A 17,662-nucleotide genomic window follows, 5' to 3' on the forward strand; every position below is an offset into this window, starting at 1 on the left:
CAAAACATCTCAGAACCTGGTCACAATCTACAAATAAATAGATAGAGGCAGATGATAGGTAGGTAGGTAGGTAAGTAGGTAGGTAGATAGGTAGGTAGACAGATGATACATAGAGAGAGAGAGAGAGAGAGATGAACAAAGAGGCCCTTGCATTATATGTAAAATATTGTATACAAAAACTAGTATTTCTAGATAATCAGAGGGAATTTTATACTACTGGGTAAAATGTGCCACTTTAAAAACGCTTTTTTAAGTTAGTAGAATAGCAGTTTCCAGTATTTATCAATTACCATGTAATTAAGGAATGTTCTGAATAGCTTAAAAGGTCATCCTTCAAATTCTCCTTTTTTCAGAAAACTTTATTAAGGTATTGATATACAAAGAACTGTAGATATTTAAGGTGTAGAATTTGATGAGTTTGGATGTCTTGACTTCTTGCAATATGTTCTAGATATTCGGTTTTTTAGTTTAGGAACTCTACCATTCTTATCTACCATGTTTTCTTTTGTATTTTTCCTTGGAAGGCAGAATAAAATGCTTTCTTCCAGTTTCTGTAATTATTTCAATACAATGCAGCCCATGGACCCACCATTTGTGTCCTGCTATTGAGACTTTCATCCCAAATATTTCTGCTTTTCCTAATGCAACGTTAAAAAAATAATAATTCGTTCAAAAGGATGGTTTGCCAGAAACTTACTGACTTGCTTAGAAAATGCTTTCTATTTCTTTTTAGTTTTTTGTCTTATTTGGAATTGTGAGTGTGACTGATATAAACTTGGAAGATCCTAGGCAAGCTAAAGAAACATTTTGTTTATAATAATAACTAAGCTTTATTTAGTGCATGGGCTTTGTGCCAGCTCTTTCTAAATTCTTGACTTATAGCATCTCATTGAATCTGCCTGATAATTATACGGGGGTGGGTAATGATGACATCTATTTAATACACGGGAAAACAAGACATAAAGGAGGTAAGTACCATACTCAGGATCACTTACGTACGATGGGTAAAGCCAAGCTATGAAACCTGGTAGCCTTGTGCCAATCTTCTCACCTAACAGCCTCATGCTAACTGTTCTATGATATGGGTTAAAACCAAGTTTTAAGCAGCACTGAGTTAGTCATTAACAGTTTTTGTTATCATACATAGGCTCATGTATTGGTTTTATGTAATTATCAGCCCTTCAAAAAGGAATGGAACGCGCACATTAGTCATGCATCATGTTTGGAAAAACTGAACAGCAATAGACCTTGATTGACACACAATTCCTCTCAGCTCTTTCATAAAAATTCATTGTGACGTATCTCTTTCCTGTCTCTCTCACTTTATCACAGCTCTGATTCAATGTGGTCTGCAGAATCATTTTCTTCTGTTTTCTTCAAATATGGGTGGTGTACAAGATCTTAGGCTCTGGGCTCCTTTCCATCAATTTCTCAGTGATATGAGCCATTCAGCATCAATGGACATCTGAGTTCAATAATGACTTCTGAATCCTTCTGGCCAGACCATGGTTTTCTGTGAGCTCTGGATTAATATATACCATTGTCTCCTTAAGAGCAGTGCTAAGGTCTTACACAGGGACAAGATACCAGAATTAAACTCACCAGTGTACTCCCTATCCAAGCTGCCTTTTTATTCCTATTTTTCTTTATTTCAGTTATTAGCCTCATCATCAGCATATTACTCCAAAGAAAAGCCGCTAGCATACTTTGTTGTCTGTGTCACTATCTGTGCCTTCCATATTCTCCCAGTCATTAAGCCCTGTAGATTTTACTTCCCAAATGCTGTTTAAATGTGCTCCCTCCTTCCCATTCCTTTTGTTGCTTATGTACTTTATGTCCTTATATTCTGATATGAGGACTGTTATAATAAACCCCAACTTGGTCTTCATTGATTTTTTCCCTCAACTTGCTCTATTTTTTGCTTTAAAACCCAGCAGCCTTTCCAAAAAAAAAAAACAAACAAAACAAAACACTTCTCTTGATATTGCTTGCATGTTACAACCTCTGACATTTCCACATGCTCAAGGAAAATGTCCTAGATCTTTGATGTGGCATATAAGGTCTCATTAACAATCTTGCTCAACCTCCATTCCCATCTCCTTTAGCTCATCTGCTCTCACACTATGCTATAGCCACACTAAAATTCTCTCTTTTCCCTGAGCATGATATTATTTTTCTTTTTTTTTTTTTTTTTTTGAAAACTGGTATCCAATCTGTCTGAGCTCTCTCTCTCCATTTATTTAAACCAGAATAGTCCTACATCTTTTAATCATGATATTAATTTCAACCCCACCATAGAAGAACAGCCATTTGTAGGCAAATTATTCTCTCTTCTCTCTTTGATAACACACTGTTATTTCTACTGTTGCAGCTGGTGTGAAGAATTTCATTTTTCTTAATATATTGATTTTCCAACCTAAGTTTCTTTTCTCCTTTTTTTCTATGTTCATCAAGGATATTGACCTATAATTTTCTTATCTTGTAGTGTCCTTATCTGGTTTTGGTATCAGGGTAATGCCAGCCTCATAAAATGAGTTTGGAATTGTTCCCTCCTCTTCTGTTTTTTGGAAGAGTTTGAGAAGAATTGGTGTTAATTCTCTTCATTAAATTTTGGTAGAATTCACCAGTGAATACTTCTGGTACTGGACTTTCATTCGTGGGGAGATATTTGGTTACTGATTCAATCTCCTTACTAGTAATTGGTCTGTTCAGATTTTCTATTGCTTCATGATTGAGTCTTGGTCGGGTGTATGTTTCTAGGAATTTATCCATTCTTCTAGGTTGTCTAATTTGTTGGCATATAATTGTTCACATGATTCTTTGTATTTCTTCTGATCCTTTGTATGTCTCTGATATCAATTGTAGCAACAACTCTTTCATTCCTGATTTTATGTTTTTTTTTTTTAATTTCAGGTGTACATCATTGTGCTTCTATTTCTGCATAGATTACATCATGTTCACCACTCAAATACCAATTACAACCCATCACCACACACATATGCCGAATTATCCCTTTCGCCCTCCTCCTTCCCCCCTTCCCCTCTGGTAACCACCAATCCAATCTCTTCTCTATGTGTTTGTTTATTTTTTTGTTATTATCTACTACATAATGAAGGAAATCATATGGTATTTGACCTTCTCCCCCGACTTATTTCACTTTGCATAATACCCTCAATGTCCATCCATATTGTCACAAATGGCTGGATTTCATCGTTTCTTATGGCTGAGTAGTATTCCATTGTGTATATGTACCACATCTTCATTCGTCCCTTGATGGGCACTTAGGTTGCTTCCAAGTCTTGGCTATTGTGAATAACGCTGCAATGAACACAGGGGTGCATGTATCTTTATGCACTGGTGTTTTCAAGTTTTTTGGATAAATACCCAGCAGTGGAATAGCTGGATCATATGGTAGTTCTATCGTTGATTTTTTGAGGAATCTCCATACTGTTTTCCATAGTGGCTGCACCAGTTTGCACTCCCACCAGCAGTGTATGAGAGTTCCCTTCTCTCCACATCCTCTCCAACACTTGTTGTTTCCTGTCTTGTTAATTACAGCCATTCTGACGGGCGTGAGGTGGTATCTCATCGTAGTTTTGATTTGCATTTCCCTGCTAGTTAAAAGTTGAACATCTTTTCATGTGTCTGTTGGCCATCTGTATATCTTCTTTGGAGAAATGTCTGTTCAGGTCATTTGCCCATTTTTTTATTGGGTTGTTAGTTTTTTTGTTGTTGAGATGCATCAGTTCCTTATATATTTTGGAGATTTACCCTTTATCAGATGTATGGTTGGCAAATATTTTCTCCCAATTGTTAGGTTGTCTTTTCGTTTTGTTGATGGTTTCCTTTGCTGTGCAGAAGATTTTTGGTTTGGTGTAGTCCCATTTGTTTATTTTTTCTGTTATTTCTCTTGCCCGGTCAGACATGGTGCTTGAAAATATGTTGCTAAGACCGATGTCAAAGAGCGTACTGCCTATGTTTCTTCTAGAATTTTCATAGTTTCAGGTCTTACATTCAAGTCTTTAACCCATTTTGAGTTAATTTTTGTGTATGGTGTAAGGTAAGGGTCTACTTTCATTTTTTTGCATATGGCTATCCAGTTTTCCCAACACCATTTGTTGAAGAGACTTTCTTTTCTCCATTGTATGTTCTTGGCTCCTTTCTCAAAGACTAGCTGTCCATAGATGTGTGGGTTTATTTCTGGGCTCTCCATTCTATTCCATTGATCTGTGTGTCTGTTTTTGTGCCAGTACCATGCTGTTTTGGTTACTATAGCTTTGTAGTATATTTTGAAATCAGGGAGTGTAATACTTCCAGCTATGTTCTATTTTCTCAGGATTCCTTTGGCTATTCGGGGTCTTTTGTTTTTCCATATAAATTTTAGGATTCTTTGCTCTATTTCTGTGAAAAATGTTGTTGGAACTTTGATAGGGATTGCATTGAATCTATAGATGGCTTTAGGAAGTATGGACATCTTAACTATGTTAATTCTTCCAATCCAAGAGCACGGAATATCTTTCCATTTCTTTGTGTCTTCTTTGATTTCTTTCAGCAATGTTTTATAGTTTTTGGTATACAGATCTTTCATCTCTTTGGTTAAGTTTATTCCTAGGTATTTTATTCATTTTGTTGCAATTGTAAATAGGGTTGTATTCTTAATTTCTCTTTCTGTTACTTCATTGTTAGTGTATAGAAATGCAACTGACTTTTGTATGTTGATTTTGTATCCTGCAACTTTACCATATTCGTTTATTACTTCTAAAAGTTTTCTGGTGGATTCTTTAGGGTTTTCTGTATATAAAATAATGTCATCTGCAAATAGTGACAGTTTCACTTCTTTCTTTCCAATTTGGATCCTTTTCATTTCTTTTTCTTGCCTGATTTCTCTGGCTAGGACTTCCATTACTCTGTTAAATAGGAGTGGTGACAGTGGGCATCTTTGTCTGGTTCCTGTTCTTAGAGGGATAGCTTTCAGTTTTTGACCTTTGAGGATGATATTAGCTGTGGGTTTCTCATATATGGCCTTTATTATGTTGAGGTACTTTCCTTCTATACCAGTTTTATACAGAGTTTTTATCATAAATGGATGCTGGATCTTGTCAAATGCTTTCTCTGCATCTATTGAGATGATCATGTGATTTTTATTCTTCATTTTATTAATGTGGTATATTACGTTGATTGATTTGCTAATGTTGAACCATCCCTGCATATCTGGAATAAATCCCACTTGATCATGGTGTATAATCTTTTTAACATATTGTTGTATGCGATTTGCTAGTATTTTGTTGAGGATTTTTGCATCAATGTTCATCAGTAATATTGGCCTGTAATTTTCTTTTTTTGTGTTGTCCTTGTCTGGTTTTGGTATCAGGGCAATGTCAGCTTCGTAGAATGAGTTAGGGACCTTCCCCCACTCCTCAATTTTTTGGAAGAGTTTGAGAAGGATAGGTATTAAGTCTTCTTTGAATGTTTGGTAGAATTCACCAGGGAAGCCGTCTGGTCCTGGACTTTTATTTTGGGGGAGGTTTTTGATTACTGTTTTGATCTACTTACTGGTGATTGGTCTATTCAAATTCTCTACTTCTTCTTGATCCAGTTTTGGAAGGTTGTATGAGTCTAAGAATTTATCCATTTCTTCCAGATTGTCGAATTGGTTGGCATATAGTTTTTCATAGTATTCTCTTATAATCTTTTGTATTTCTGAGGTGTCTGTTGTAACCTCTCCTCTTTCATTTCTGATTTTACTTATTTGTGCCTTCTCTCTTTTTTTCTTGGTGAGTCTAGCTAAAGGTTTGTCTATTTTGTTGATCTTTTCAAAGAACCAGCTCTTGGTTTTATTAATTTTTCTATTGTTTTTTGGTCTCTTTTTCGTTTATTTTTGCTCTGATTTTTATTATTTCCCTTCTTCTACTGATTTTGGGTTTGTTTGTTCTTCTTTTTCCAGTTCCTTTAGGTGCATTGTTCGATTGTTTATTTGAGATTTTTCTTGTTTGTTGAGATAGGCCTGTATCGCTATAAACTTCCCTCTTAGAACCGCTTTTGCTGTATCCCATAAATTCTGGCATGTCGTATTTTCATTTTCATTTGTCTCCAGGTATTTTTTGATTTCTTCTTTGATTTCTTCGTTAACCCAGTCATTGTTCAATAGCATTTTGTTTAATCTCCATGTATTTGTGGCTTTTCTGATTTTCTTCCTATAGTTGATTTCTAGTTTCATACCGTTGTGGTCAGAAAAGATGCTTGGTATTATTTCAATCTTCTTAAATTTATGGAGACTTGTTTTGTGGCCTAATATGTGTTCAATCCTGGAGAATGTTCCATGTGCGTTTGAAAAGAAGGTGTATTCTTCGGTTTTTGGATGGAACGCTCTGTATATATCTACTAGGTCCATCTGTTCTAAGGTGTCGTTTAAGGCCAATGTTTCCTTATTGATCTTCTGTTTGGATGATCTATTTGTTGGGGTAAGTGGAGTGTTAAAGTCCCCTACTATTATTGTGTTACTGTCTATTTCTGTTTTTATGTCTCTTAATAATTGCTTTATATATTTAGGTGCACCTACATTGGGTGCGTAGATATTTACAAGTGTTATATCCTCTTGTTGGATTGTTCCCTTGATCATTATGTAATGCCCTTCTTTGTCTCTTTTTACAGTTTTTGTTTTAAAGTCTATTTTGTCTGATATGAGTACTGCTATCCCAGCTTTCTTTTCATTGCCATTTGCGTGGAGTATCTTTTTCCATCCCTTCACTTTCAGTTTGTGAGTGTCTTTAGGTCTGAAGTGTGTCTCTTGTATGCAGCATATATTTGGGTCTTGTTTTTTTATCCAGTCAGCCACCCTATGCCTTTTAATTGGAGCATTTAGTCCATTGACATTTAAAGTAGCTATTGATAAGTATGTACTTACTGCCATTTTTTAACTTTTTTTTTTCTTTTTCCTCAGTGTTTTAGTAGTCCTTCTCTGTTCCTTACTTCTTCTATACAGAATTGATGGTCACTTTAGTTTGACCTCTGTCTGAAAGCTGTACTCTTTAACTACCCTCCTCCCTCCTTTTATGTTTTTGATATAATATCTAACCTCTTTTTTGTGCATTTGTATCCATTACGTTCTAATCGTGGAAATAGATAATTTTTCCTATTTGTGGTCTTCTCTTTTCCCCTTAAATCAGTCCCTTTAACATTTCTTGTAACACTGGTTTCTTGGTGACAAACTCCTCTAATTTTTGCTTATCTGGGAAAATTTTGATCTCTCCTTCCATTTTGAACGATAACCTTGCTGGGTAGAGTATTCTTGGCTATAAGTTTTTTCCTTTTAGCACTTTAAATATATCGTGCCATTCTCTTCTAGCCTGTAAGGTTTCTGCTGAGAAGTCAGCTGATAGCCTTATGGGGTTTCCTTTGTATGTAACTTGACATTCTCTTGCGGCTTTTAGGATTCTCTCTTTATCTTTAATTCTGGACATTTTGATTATGATGTGTCTTGGTGTGGGCCTCTTTGGGTTATCTTGTTTGGGGCTCTCTGTGCTTCCTGTACCTGGATGTCTGTTTCCTTCCTTAGGTTAGGGAAGTTTTATCTATTATTTCTTGAAATAGATTCTCTGCCCCCTTGTCTCGCTCTTCTCCTTCCGGGACACCTATAACACGGATGTTAGTGTGCTTGATGTTGTCCCAGAGGTCCCTTAGACTGTCCTCACTCTTTTTAATTCTTTTCTCTTTTACCTGTTCACCTTGGGTAATTTATTCTAGTCTTTCTTCCAGCTCACAGATCCGTTCTTCTGTATCCTCTACTCTGCTTTTGAGTCCCTCTAATGAATTTTTCATTTCCAGTATTGTATTCTTCATTTCTGATTGGTTCTTTTTTATATCTTCCATTTCTTTGTTGACATTCTCACTGAGTTCATCTATTCTTCTCCCCACATCAGTGAGCATCCTTAACATTCGTCGTTTGAACTCTCTGTCGGATAGATTGCTCATTTCTGTTTCACTTAGTTCCTTTTCTGGGGCTTTGTCTTGTTCTCTTACTTGGAATGTATTCCTTTGCCTCCTCATTTTGCCTCTTTCCCTGTGCTTGTGTCTATGTATTAGGTAGGGCAGCTATGTCTCCTGCTCTTGGATAGGTGACCTTATGTAAGTGATGCCTTAGGAGGCTTCCACTGTGCTTCCCTCAGTTCTCAATGTCCCAGGGGTGGCCCCTATGTGGGCTACGTGTGTCCTTCTATTGTGGCCTGTTAGCTCTCCCTATAGGCGCCCAGGGAGGCTGAATTATGCTCCTGGCCAGCTGTTGTAATGCTCAGCTGCTTGTAGTTGTTGTGGGCCCTTCAGTCTCTTTATCAGGTGTGGGGAGCCCCAGCACAGTTGGCTGTAAGTTCTAATACCACATTTGTGTTGCAGTATTTCTTTTAAGTGAGTAGACCCCCAGTGTTGCAGGTTGTTAGGCTCAGGGCCTTACAATTGCTGCAAACCTCAGCTCTCTGAGGATTGCAGCTGGGTGGGGCTGGCCTCAGGCACAGGAGCACCCAATTGTTTCAGGCTTTGGAAGGTGGGGCACACCTCCTATGTGGGTCTTTGAGAAGCACAAGTCTTCTGCAGCTGACAAGCCCTGTTGCCCACAGGTGCACACACACAGTCAACACAGTCCTGCCCCGTGTGAGCGCCCCAACCTCCCCAAGCGGACCCAGTCTCTCCACGGCGGGAGCCCCACACACTCCGGCACCACCCCACACTCTCCACCCGCTCCTTGTGCACACCCTGCCCCGCTCAAGTCAGCTCAGTTGCCAGGCTGCAGAGAATCCAGTCACCAATCTATGCAGGCCCACACGTTGCCTGAGGGCTTGTTGTTGGGTGGGGCCAGTCTCTAGGGTGGGCTGCCTGCCCTGGCTGAGCTGGATTAAATCGGTGCTCTAGCGGGTGGAGCAGACGCTGGGCTAGCAGGTCTCAGGGAAAACTACAATGGCGTCTGTGTCAGTACGCTCACACCAGACCACAACAATGGCCGCCGCCAATGTCCTAGTCCCTGGAGAGGTCTCACCCCTCACCGAGATGCACTCAGGGCCTATTAGGTGAGTCTCTTGTCACCGAAGCACTGTGCACCTTTCTTTCTGGTGATTTTAGGATGCTTTCTGGAACGGGTGAGTTTGTGCGCGGGCCCTTTAAGAGCCAGTTTTAGTTTCTTTGTGAACCGGGTTTTCTGGGGGTGCTCCCCAATGCTTTAGTAGCAGGCACAGTCAGATATTATGCCGCTGGTCTCGATTGTGCTGGGTCCACAATATGCCCACAGCGGGGGCGCTCCCCGGCTCAGGGCCCCGCTCCTCCAGGGAGGCTGCGTACCTGTGAGCTGCTCCCGGCGGCCGTGACGCTGGCGGCTGGTGAAGGCCGCGTTTTTCCTCTCCAGAAGGGAGTCTCTGACTCTTCCACCTCAGTTAGGATTGTCCGTTGTTGCAGGAGTTCCTCTCATCCAGTTTTCAGTTCTGTCTCCGGGGTAATTTTTCCACGAGTAGTTGTAAATTGGCTGTGTCCACGGGAGGAGGTGAGTTCAGAGCTGCCTACCCCGCCGTCTTGACTCCGCCTCTCTTGTAAAATTTTTTCGTGCATAGTAGACAAGCAGCAAATATGACAAACCTAATAAATGATTGAATAGTAGAGAATAATTATAAGGTTTGTATGGAATTGGCATATTTAATATTTATCTCAGGAAGCAACAATATAAAATATAAGCTATCTAGTTTGGATACCATAAAACCTGAAAAAAAGATACTTGCATTAATTAAAAAAAAGAGTAATTTATTCACATAATAGCATAAAAGATGCCACATTGTTATAAAATTCTTATTACTACACTGAAAAAGACTTGCAGACATTAATTTTCACAATACAGATCTATAACAAAACTGACATTTTAAGGTCAGAAATGCTAATTGAGTCTTGGGCAAATGCAAGATGCCTTATTGGGAGTAAGATGGAATAATTAATCTTGCAAATAAAGTACATGATGTTTGATTAATAAAATCAGAATATCAGGTTAGGATAAATGTTAGTGAAAAAAAATGAAGGCTTTACTTTTCTCCTTAAGATTACCGTTACAGACACTTTTGATGCCAATACCTTTGCTCAAACTGTTTTCTATATGTATTATTCTGCTTAGGAATTTTGTTTAATTTATGTTTTAAATTTCATTCAGTGTTTTTCAAACTTCAACATGCATATGAATGACCTGGACATATTGTTAATAATATAGATTCTTTATTTAGTAGTTCTGGGATAGAGCCCATATTTTTGCATTTCTAGCAAGTTCCCAGGTGGTTCCAATGCTACACTTTGAATAGAGAAGATTTAGAACAGTGGTTTCCAAATTTTATTGCACATTTTTATGCAATAAAAACTGGTGCCTGAACAACAAAAGCAAAAATCAACAAATAGGACTACATCAAACTCAAAAGCTTCTAAATAGCAAAAGAAACAATTAACAAAATGAAAAAGCAACCTAGAGAATGAGAGAAAATTTTTGCAAACCATATACTGGATAAAGAGTTAATGTCCAAAATATACAAATAACTCCGACAACTTAACAAAAAAAGCAAACAATCCAATTGAATTAAATAGACATTTTTCCAAAGAGGACATCAAAACGGCCAACAAGCACATGAAAAGATGCTCAACATCACTAGTCATCAGGGAAATGCAAATAAAAACCACAATGAGATATCACCTCATACCTGTTAGAATGGCTATCATCAAGAAGACAAGAGGATGTGGTAAAAAGAACCCTTAGACACTGTTGGTGGGAATGTAAATTGGTCCAACCATTATGGAAAACAATACGGAGATTCCTCATAAAATTAAAAATAGAACTACCATATGATCCAGCAATTCCACTTCTAGGTATATACGCACAGGAAATTAAAATAGGATTTCGAGGAGATATATGCACTCTCGTGTTTATTGCAGCATTATTCACAATAGCCAAGATATGGAAATGACCTAAATGCCCATCAACAGATGAGTGGATAAAAAAGATATGGTATATACATATATGTGTGTGTATATATATATACACACTATATATGGTATATATTTTCATATATATGTTATTCAGCCATGAGAAAAGAGGATATCTTGCAATCTGCAACAACATGGATGGACCTTGAGCACATTATGCTAAGTGAGATAAGTCAGACAGAGAATGATGAGTACTGTATGATATCACTTTATATGTGGAATCTAAAAAAGTCAAACTTGTAAAAAACAGAGAGAAAAATAGTGGTTTCCAGGGGATAGGGAGTGGGGGTATAAGATTGTTGTTAAGGGTATAAATTTGCAACAAGTGGTAAATAAGCCATAGCTATCTAATGCACAGTTTAATGAATATAGACAATAAGGTTGTACTACAATGATGAAACTTGCTAAGAGACTGAAATTTAATTATCCGAACCACTAAAAAGAAAGAATAATTATGTAATGAGATAGAAGTGCCAAATATTGCTACACTGGAAATCATATTACAATATACAAATGTATCAAATTAACACATTGTACACCTTAAACTGACACAATGTTATATGTCAAATATATTCAATACAAAAGTGATGGGTCCATCTGAATTGTAAACATTGGTACAAAAATTCTAAATAAAATATATACTAATTAAATAAAAAAAATTTTTAAAACTGCAATGTCTAGCTCTCATTGCAAGACATTTCTGATTTACTTGTTATGGGATATTACCTGGGCATTGTGATTTTTAAAAACTCCCATATGTTTCTAACAGACAGCAAACTTGGGAAACCACCACCTGTTTAGGAGATATTTAAAACCGTTGCATACTTAGTTTCTCACAAAATGTAAGTTAATTCATTATTTTGGTTATTTTCATTTATTAGTTATATTTGTAGTAAATCTGTGAATCAATATTGGATAAAAGTATAGAATATGAATTTATCCATGATATTTCACCAAAAGTCTAAATAATTGATGAAAATAAATGCTATATCATAACTCTCTTGTAGTGAATGTACAGTGAAATATATGTTAATTTGACTAATAAAGTTGTTGGCTTAATAAAAATATTATGTTAAGTTTGCACATACACTAGACATTCTTTACACTAGACATTCTTTCCTCTTGTATCAAGTGACTAGCAGGCATTGACAGTCTTACCTTTCCCCGATCTACGGCTCTCTGTTACAGGTGTTTACATCAAACTTGAGTGAAATAATTGTTCCAGAAGCAGGTGGCTAGAGGAGCCTGCAGGATGGTTACTAGGGAAACCTACCTCTGGGATGTGATGGGAAGCCAATTCCCTCCTTCTATGGCGTTTTAGTTTATGGATGCTCCTTAATTTATGGCAGGAAAATGGTGTATCTCTGAGATGCTTCCAATTGCTAAGATTCTACAGGGCTGGGGATGAGTTGCAGGTGGTATGTACATAGGTTTGTCTAACATTTTGATGGGAATAAGATCCACTGCATTTCATTAAATACTTAAATGTGTATGGGAATCACCAAATTTCAAGAACCACCGCTTTTGAGGGATAACTGCATTCAAGTCACTTTACAGTCAGATAATTTGAAATATAAGAAAACAAAATGGCCACTTCTGGTAGAAACCTTCTTTTTTGTTGCTACTTTATTCTTTAGTTGTGAACTTAGATATTGTCATGAGTGGGGAAAGTTAATATCTTTCATTCAAAAATATTTGCATGAATACTTATAGCCTAAGAACAATTATATAGTTGATTACTCTAGTGTGAACATAGCCAGAGGACATTATAAAAAGGGAAACTTGGGGCCAGCCCGGTGACGTGGTGGTTTATTTCAAGAGCACCACTTCAGTGGCCTGGGGTTCACAGGTTTGGATCCCATCAGGGACTTACACACCGCTTACCAAGCCATGCAGGCGTCCCACGTATAAAGTACACAAAGATGTGCACGGATGTTAGCCCAAGGCCAATCTTCTTCAGCAAAAATAGGAGGATTGACAACAGATGTTAGCTCAGGGCCAATCTTTCTCACAAAAAAAAAAAAAGAAAACTTCCCTGTCACACAGACTTCAAATCTTTGTCTTTCCTATCACTTCTTATGTTTGTAATCCTTCTAAAGTTCTGTTTTATTTCCTTTCAAAAAATACAAAATTTATTTTGTAGAAAAAAATCACTTTAGTGCTAAGAGTCCAAATTCTGTTTGCTCATACTTGTTATTTTATTTCAAAAGAGGTCATCAATGCGTTTAATATTTAGACTAGTGTGGGCACCCAACAGGCTTTAATATTACACAGCGGGGCTTTTCTCTGAGATAGTGCAGATGTGGCCACTCTTTTTCAGGATCTTACCAGCAAATACAAGTGGATACAACAGAAGGTAGAAAGTGAGGTGGGAAAATTGCTATTATGATTAATTTTAGCTGTGCTTTTGGTTTTCTTCTTTTTATCAAGCATGAACACAACAAAGGTTAAATGAGGACATATCAAGACATCTTGACAAAGCCAAACACGCCATCCATAAATGAACAATGAATGAGAAATTAAACATGAACTCTTTAAACGTAGTTTTAAATAAAGAGTGTCAGCCATCATTCATACTTTGACATCATGATATCAATGTCTCAAACATATAAACAACTTAAAAAACATTCTAATAATGAAAATGAATTTAAATGATTTAAGATATATTCTAAGAGAAGAAAGCATTTACCTGTGCTGAATCTCTATCTTTAATTACATCTATATAAACTTTGGTACTTTTTTTCACAAATTGTTTGGAATACATTATTTAAACAAAGCAAATGCACTTGGCTCTCAGAACTTCTAATTAGAAATCATTTAGAACATTTGATGAGATTAAAACACTTCAATTTTGCACTTGGCTGAACTTTAAATTTCTTAATTTTGAGCACTGTGTTTCATAAAAAATAGTGAGTGTGATCTAATATGGACCCTGTCTTTGATAGAGGCACCAAGGAACATTAGCAGTTGTGATGTCCCCCCCAGGTAAACTCAGTGTCCAGAATGCAACCCCAAAAGATAGTTGTCAACTCACTCGCATTCTGTTGGCAACACATTGGTCACATGTATTTAGCGCTATGTGTTTAAACTGATTAAACCAATCCATGTTTCTACTGCCAGGTTTTAATAAGTTTTCTTCCATTTGTCTGTTTTGCCTTTACTAAATTTCAAAGGGTGGTCCTCCATTTTTATGAGGACCACCCTTATACCAAATAACAAACCCAGTTAATGAACAGAAGTATCTTGGAATTCTGAGCCTCTTTTAATTGCCAAATTTGTATTTAAATAATGTTTTATATGTTAGCACAAAAACCAGTCAAGGATGTCTAAATCAACCCCAATTCACGTTATTACTAGAGCTCTAAAAAAAATCAGACAATGGCTTTGTTGTTGTCTTTAGGCGAAGATATTCAGCCATTGGTATTAAATGTTTTCCGTAAATGTATAGTGTTTTATTTCAGAAACACTTGTCTGAATTGCCAAGGCCTAGGGGCTATTCACTGCAGAGGGGTGCGAGGGTGGTAGTTAGACATTTTCAATATGCATAGTGTTAATTCATTCCAGCATTATACAAAAAAGTTTTTAAAGAAAGTTTTCAAGGTGATAGAAAAAATTAGATTGATTCATTCTTACACTATTTTAATTTAAATCCACTGGTTATTTCAGAAAGCATATAGTTTTTGAAGAATATTTGAACAAAATTTGATTTATCTTATTTACATAAATATGGAAGCAACTCCTGGATGAGAGTGAAAAATGACTAACTTCATGAGTATTACTATGTCACAGATTTAACTGATTTTCTGTGACTTCTGAGCTGTGTGACCTTGGATAAGTTACCCAAACTTCAGGTACCATCCTCACTTATAACATGAGGGGAAGATAACAACACCTTCATCAGGGTGTTGTGAGGATAAAATAAGTTAATATGTCAAGTGCTTGGGGCAGTATGCATTCAATATATGTAGTATTACTAATATATTATTACTGTTATATCATTATAGTTATATTATTATTGTTATTAATGTGGTTATGGTAAAACAACTAGAATGATTGTTACTCATTTTGTAGATGCTGTAATGAAGACCAAGAGAAGTGAAGTATAATAATCCTACTTAAAGTACAAATGTTTCTAATTCTACCACTCTACTCACTGCTCTTGTTCTCAATACCCACACCAACTCTTCTTATAATTTGATATAAATAGTGTGATTGACAGTTTACAAAGCACACATAATAATTTCATTTAACCCTCAACACAATTTGTACGGAGTTATTAATCCAGAGATGAGGAGTCTAAAGCTTTAAGTTATTGAGTGATATCTCAGGTTCAAACAGCTGGTGAATAGTAAAACTGAAATCAAAACCAGAGTCCCTCTATGAGGCTGGTATTACTCTGGTGTTAAAGCCAGACAAAGATATCTTACAAGAGAGAAAACTACAGACCAATATCTCTTATGAATGTAGATGCAAAAATCCTCAACAAAATGTGAACAAACTGAATCCAGCAATATATTAAAGGGATTATATACTCGGGACAAATGGGATTTATTCCAGGAATACAAGATTGGTTAAGCTTAACCAATGTAATACACCACGGTAATAGCATAAATTAAAGAAAAATCCCCACACATGATCACCTCAATAGACGTAGAAAAAAGTTGACAAAATCCAACATGTTTTTATAACAAAAACACTCAATAAATTAGGAATAGAAAGGAACTTCCTTAATTTGACAAAGAGCGTTGATGAAAACCCACAGCTAACATCATAGTTAATAGTGAAAGACTGTAAGCTTTTTCTCTCAGATCAGGAAGAAGACTAGGGGGTCCACTTTCACTATTCTACTCAACATCATACAGAAAGTTTTAGCTAATTAGGCAGGGAAAAGAAATAAAAGGCATCCAGATTGGAAAGGAAAAAGTAAAACTATCTCTGGCAGATGACATGACCTTATATACAGAAAAGTCCAAAGTTTGCACATACACACACAACTGCTAGAGTTAATAATGAGTTCCACAAAGTTGCAGGACATAAAATCAATATGCAAAAAATCAGTTATATTTCTATACACAAGCAATGAATAAACCAAAAATGGAATTAATAAAACAATTTCATTTACAATAGCATCAGAAACAATAAAATGCTTAAAATAAAATTGACCAAAGAAATGCAAGTTTTATAGGGTGAAAATATAAAATATTGTTGAAAGTAATTAAAGAAGATCTAAATAAGTTGAAAGATCCCATGTTTATAGATTAGAAGACTTGATATTGTAAAGGTGGAAATAATCTGTCAATTGATCTACAAATTCAATGCAATTTCTATCAAAATTCCAGCTGTGCTTTTTTAAAAATTTTTTTCAGAAATGGGTAAGTGGACCCTAAAATTCACACAGAACTGCAGGGTATCCTGAATACCCAAAACAATCTTGCAAAAGGAAAGAAGTGGTAGGCTCAGATTTCTCAATTTCAAAGCATACTACAAAACTACAGTAATCAAAATATTGTTATATTGGTATAAGGATAGACATATAAATCAATGGAATCGAGTCGAGAGTCCAAAAATGAACCCAAATATCTATGGTTAATTGATTTTCAACAAGAGTGCCAACACCATTCAAGGGGAAAAGAAGAGTTTTTTCAACAAATGGTGCTGGGACAACTGGATAGCCACATGCAAAAAAATGAATTTGGACCTCTTTCTCACACTGTATATGACAATTATCTCAAAATAGATCAAAAACCTAAATGTAAGCACTAAAATGATAAAAATATTAAAAGAAAACATAGGTGAATATACTTGTGACCTTAGATTATACAATGGTTTCTTAAACATGATGTCAAAAGCAAACATAACAAAACAAAACAGATAACTTGGACTTTACCAAAATTAAAAACTTTTTTGCATCAAAAGACACTATGAAGAGTGTGAAAATACAGTGCACAGAATGAGAGAAAATACTTGCAAATTATGTATTTGATAAGGATATAGTAACCAGAATATATTTCTAAAGATGCTTACAAGTAAACAATAAAAATACAAAAAATTTTTTTAAATAGGTAAACAATTCAAATAGATATTTCTCCAAAGAAGATATACAAATGGCCAAGAAGAACGTGAAAGGATGTTCAGTATCATTAGTCATTAAGGAACTGGAATTCAAACGCACAATGAGATATTACTTAACACCCACAAGGATAGTCATGATAATAATAAAAAGGGTGGAAAATAACAAGTATTGGTAAGAACGTAGAGACACTGGAAAACTTATACATTGCTAGTGGTAATGTAGAAGAGTGTAGCCACTGTGGAAAACAATTTGACAATTTCTCAAAAAGTTAAATACACAGTTATCATATGAAACAGTAATTCCACTCCTAGATATATACTGAAGAGAAATAAAAACATAAATTCACACAAAAACTTGTACATAAATGTTCATAACAGCATTATTGATAATAGTTAAAAGGTGGAAGCAACACAAAAGTCTATCAACTGCTGAATGGATAGATAAAAGTGGTATATCCATAAAATGGTATATTATTCAGCCATGAAAAATACTGATATATGCTACAACATGGATCAACCTTGAAAACATTATGCTAAATGAAAGAATTCAGAAACAAAAGCCGACATATTCTATAATTACATTTATAGGAAATTTTCA

At 35.9% G+C, this 17,662-nt stretch overlaps 1 protein-coding gene across 1 annotated transcript in view; it reads left to right on the forward strand.

Annotated features, from left to right (window-relative positions):
• Positions 1–8,873: 8,873 nt before the first annotated feature.
• The window catches only part of HCRTR2 (hypocretin receptor 2), a 136,610-nt gene continuing 127,821 nt past the window's right edge, over positions 8,874–17,662 (forward strand). The window contains exon 1 of the mRNA XM_087437887.1: positions 8,874–9,056. Coding sequence (XP_087294013.1) covers positions 8,947–9,056 — 110 coding nt within the window. The 5' untranslated portion in view covers positions 8,874–8,946. The remainder of the gene's footprint in view (positions 9,057–17,662) is intronic.

Source organism: Ceratotherium simum, chromosome 13 (genome assembly GCF_057802395.1).
Source record: "Ceratotherium simum simum isolate JZ-2026a chromosome 13, ASM5780239v1, whole genome shotgun sequence".
Classification (NCBI taxonomy): Eukaryota; Metazoa; Chordata; class Mammalia; order Perissodactyla; family Rhinocerotidae; genus Ceratotherium; species Ceratotherium simum.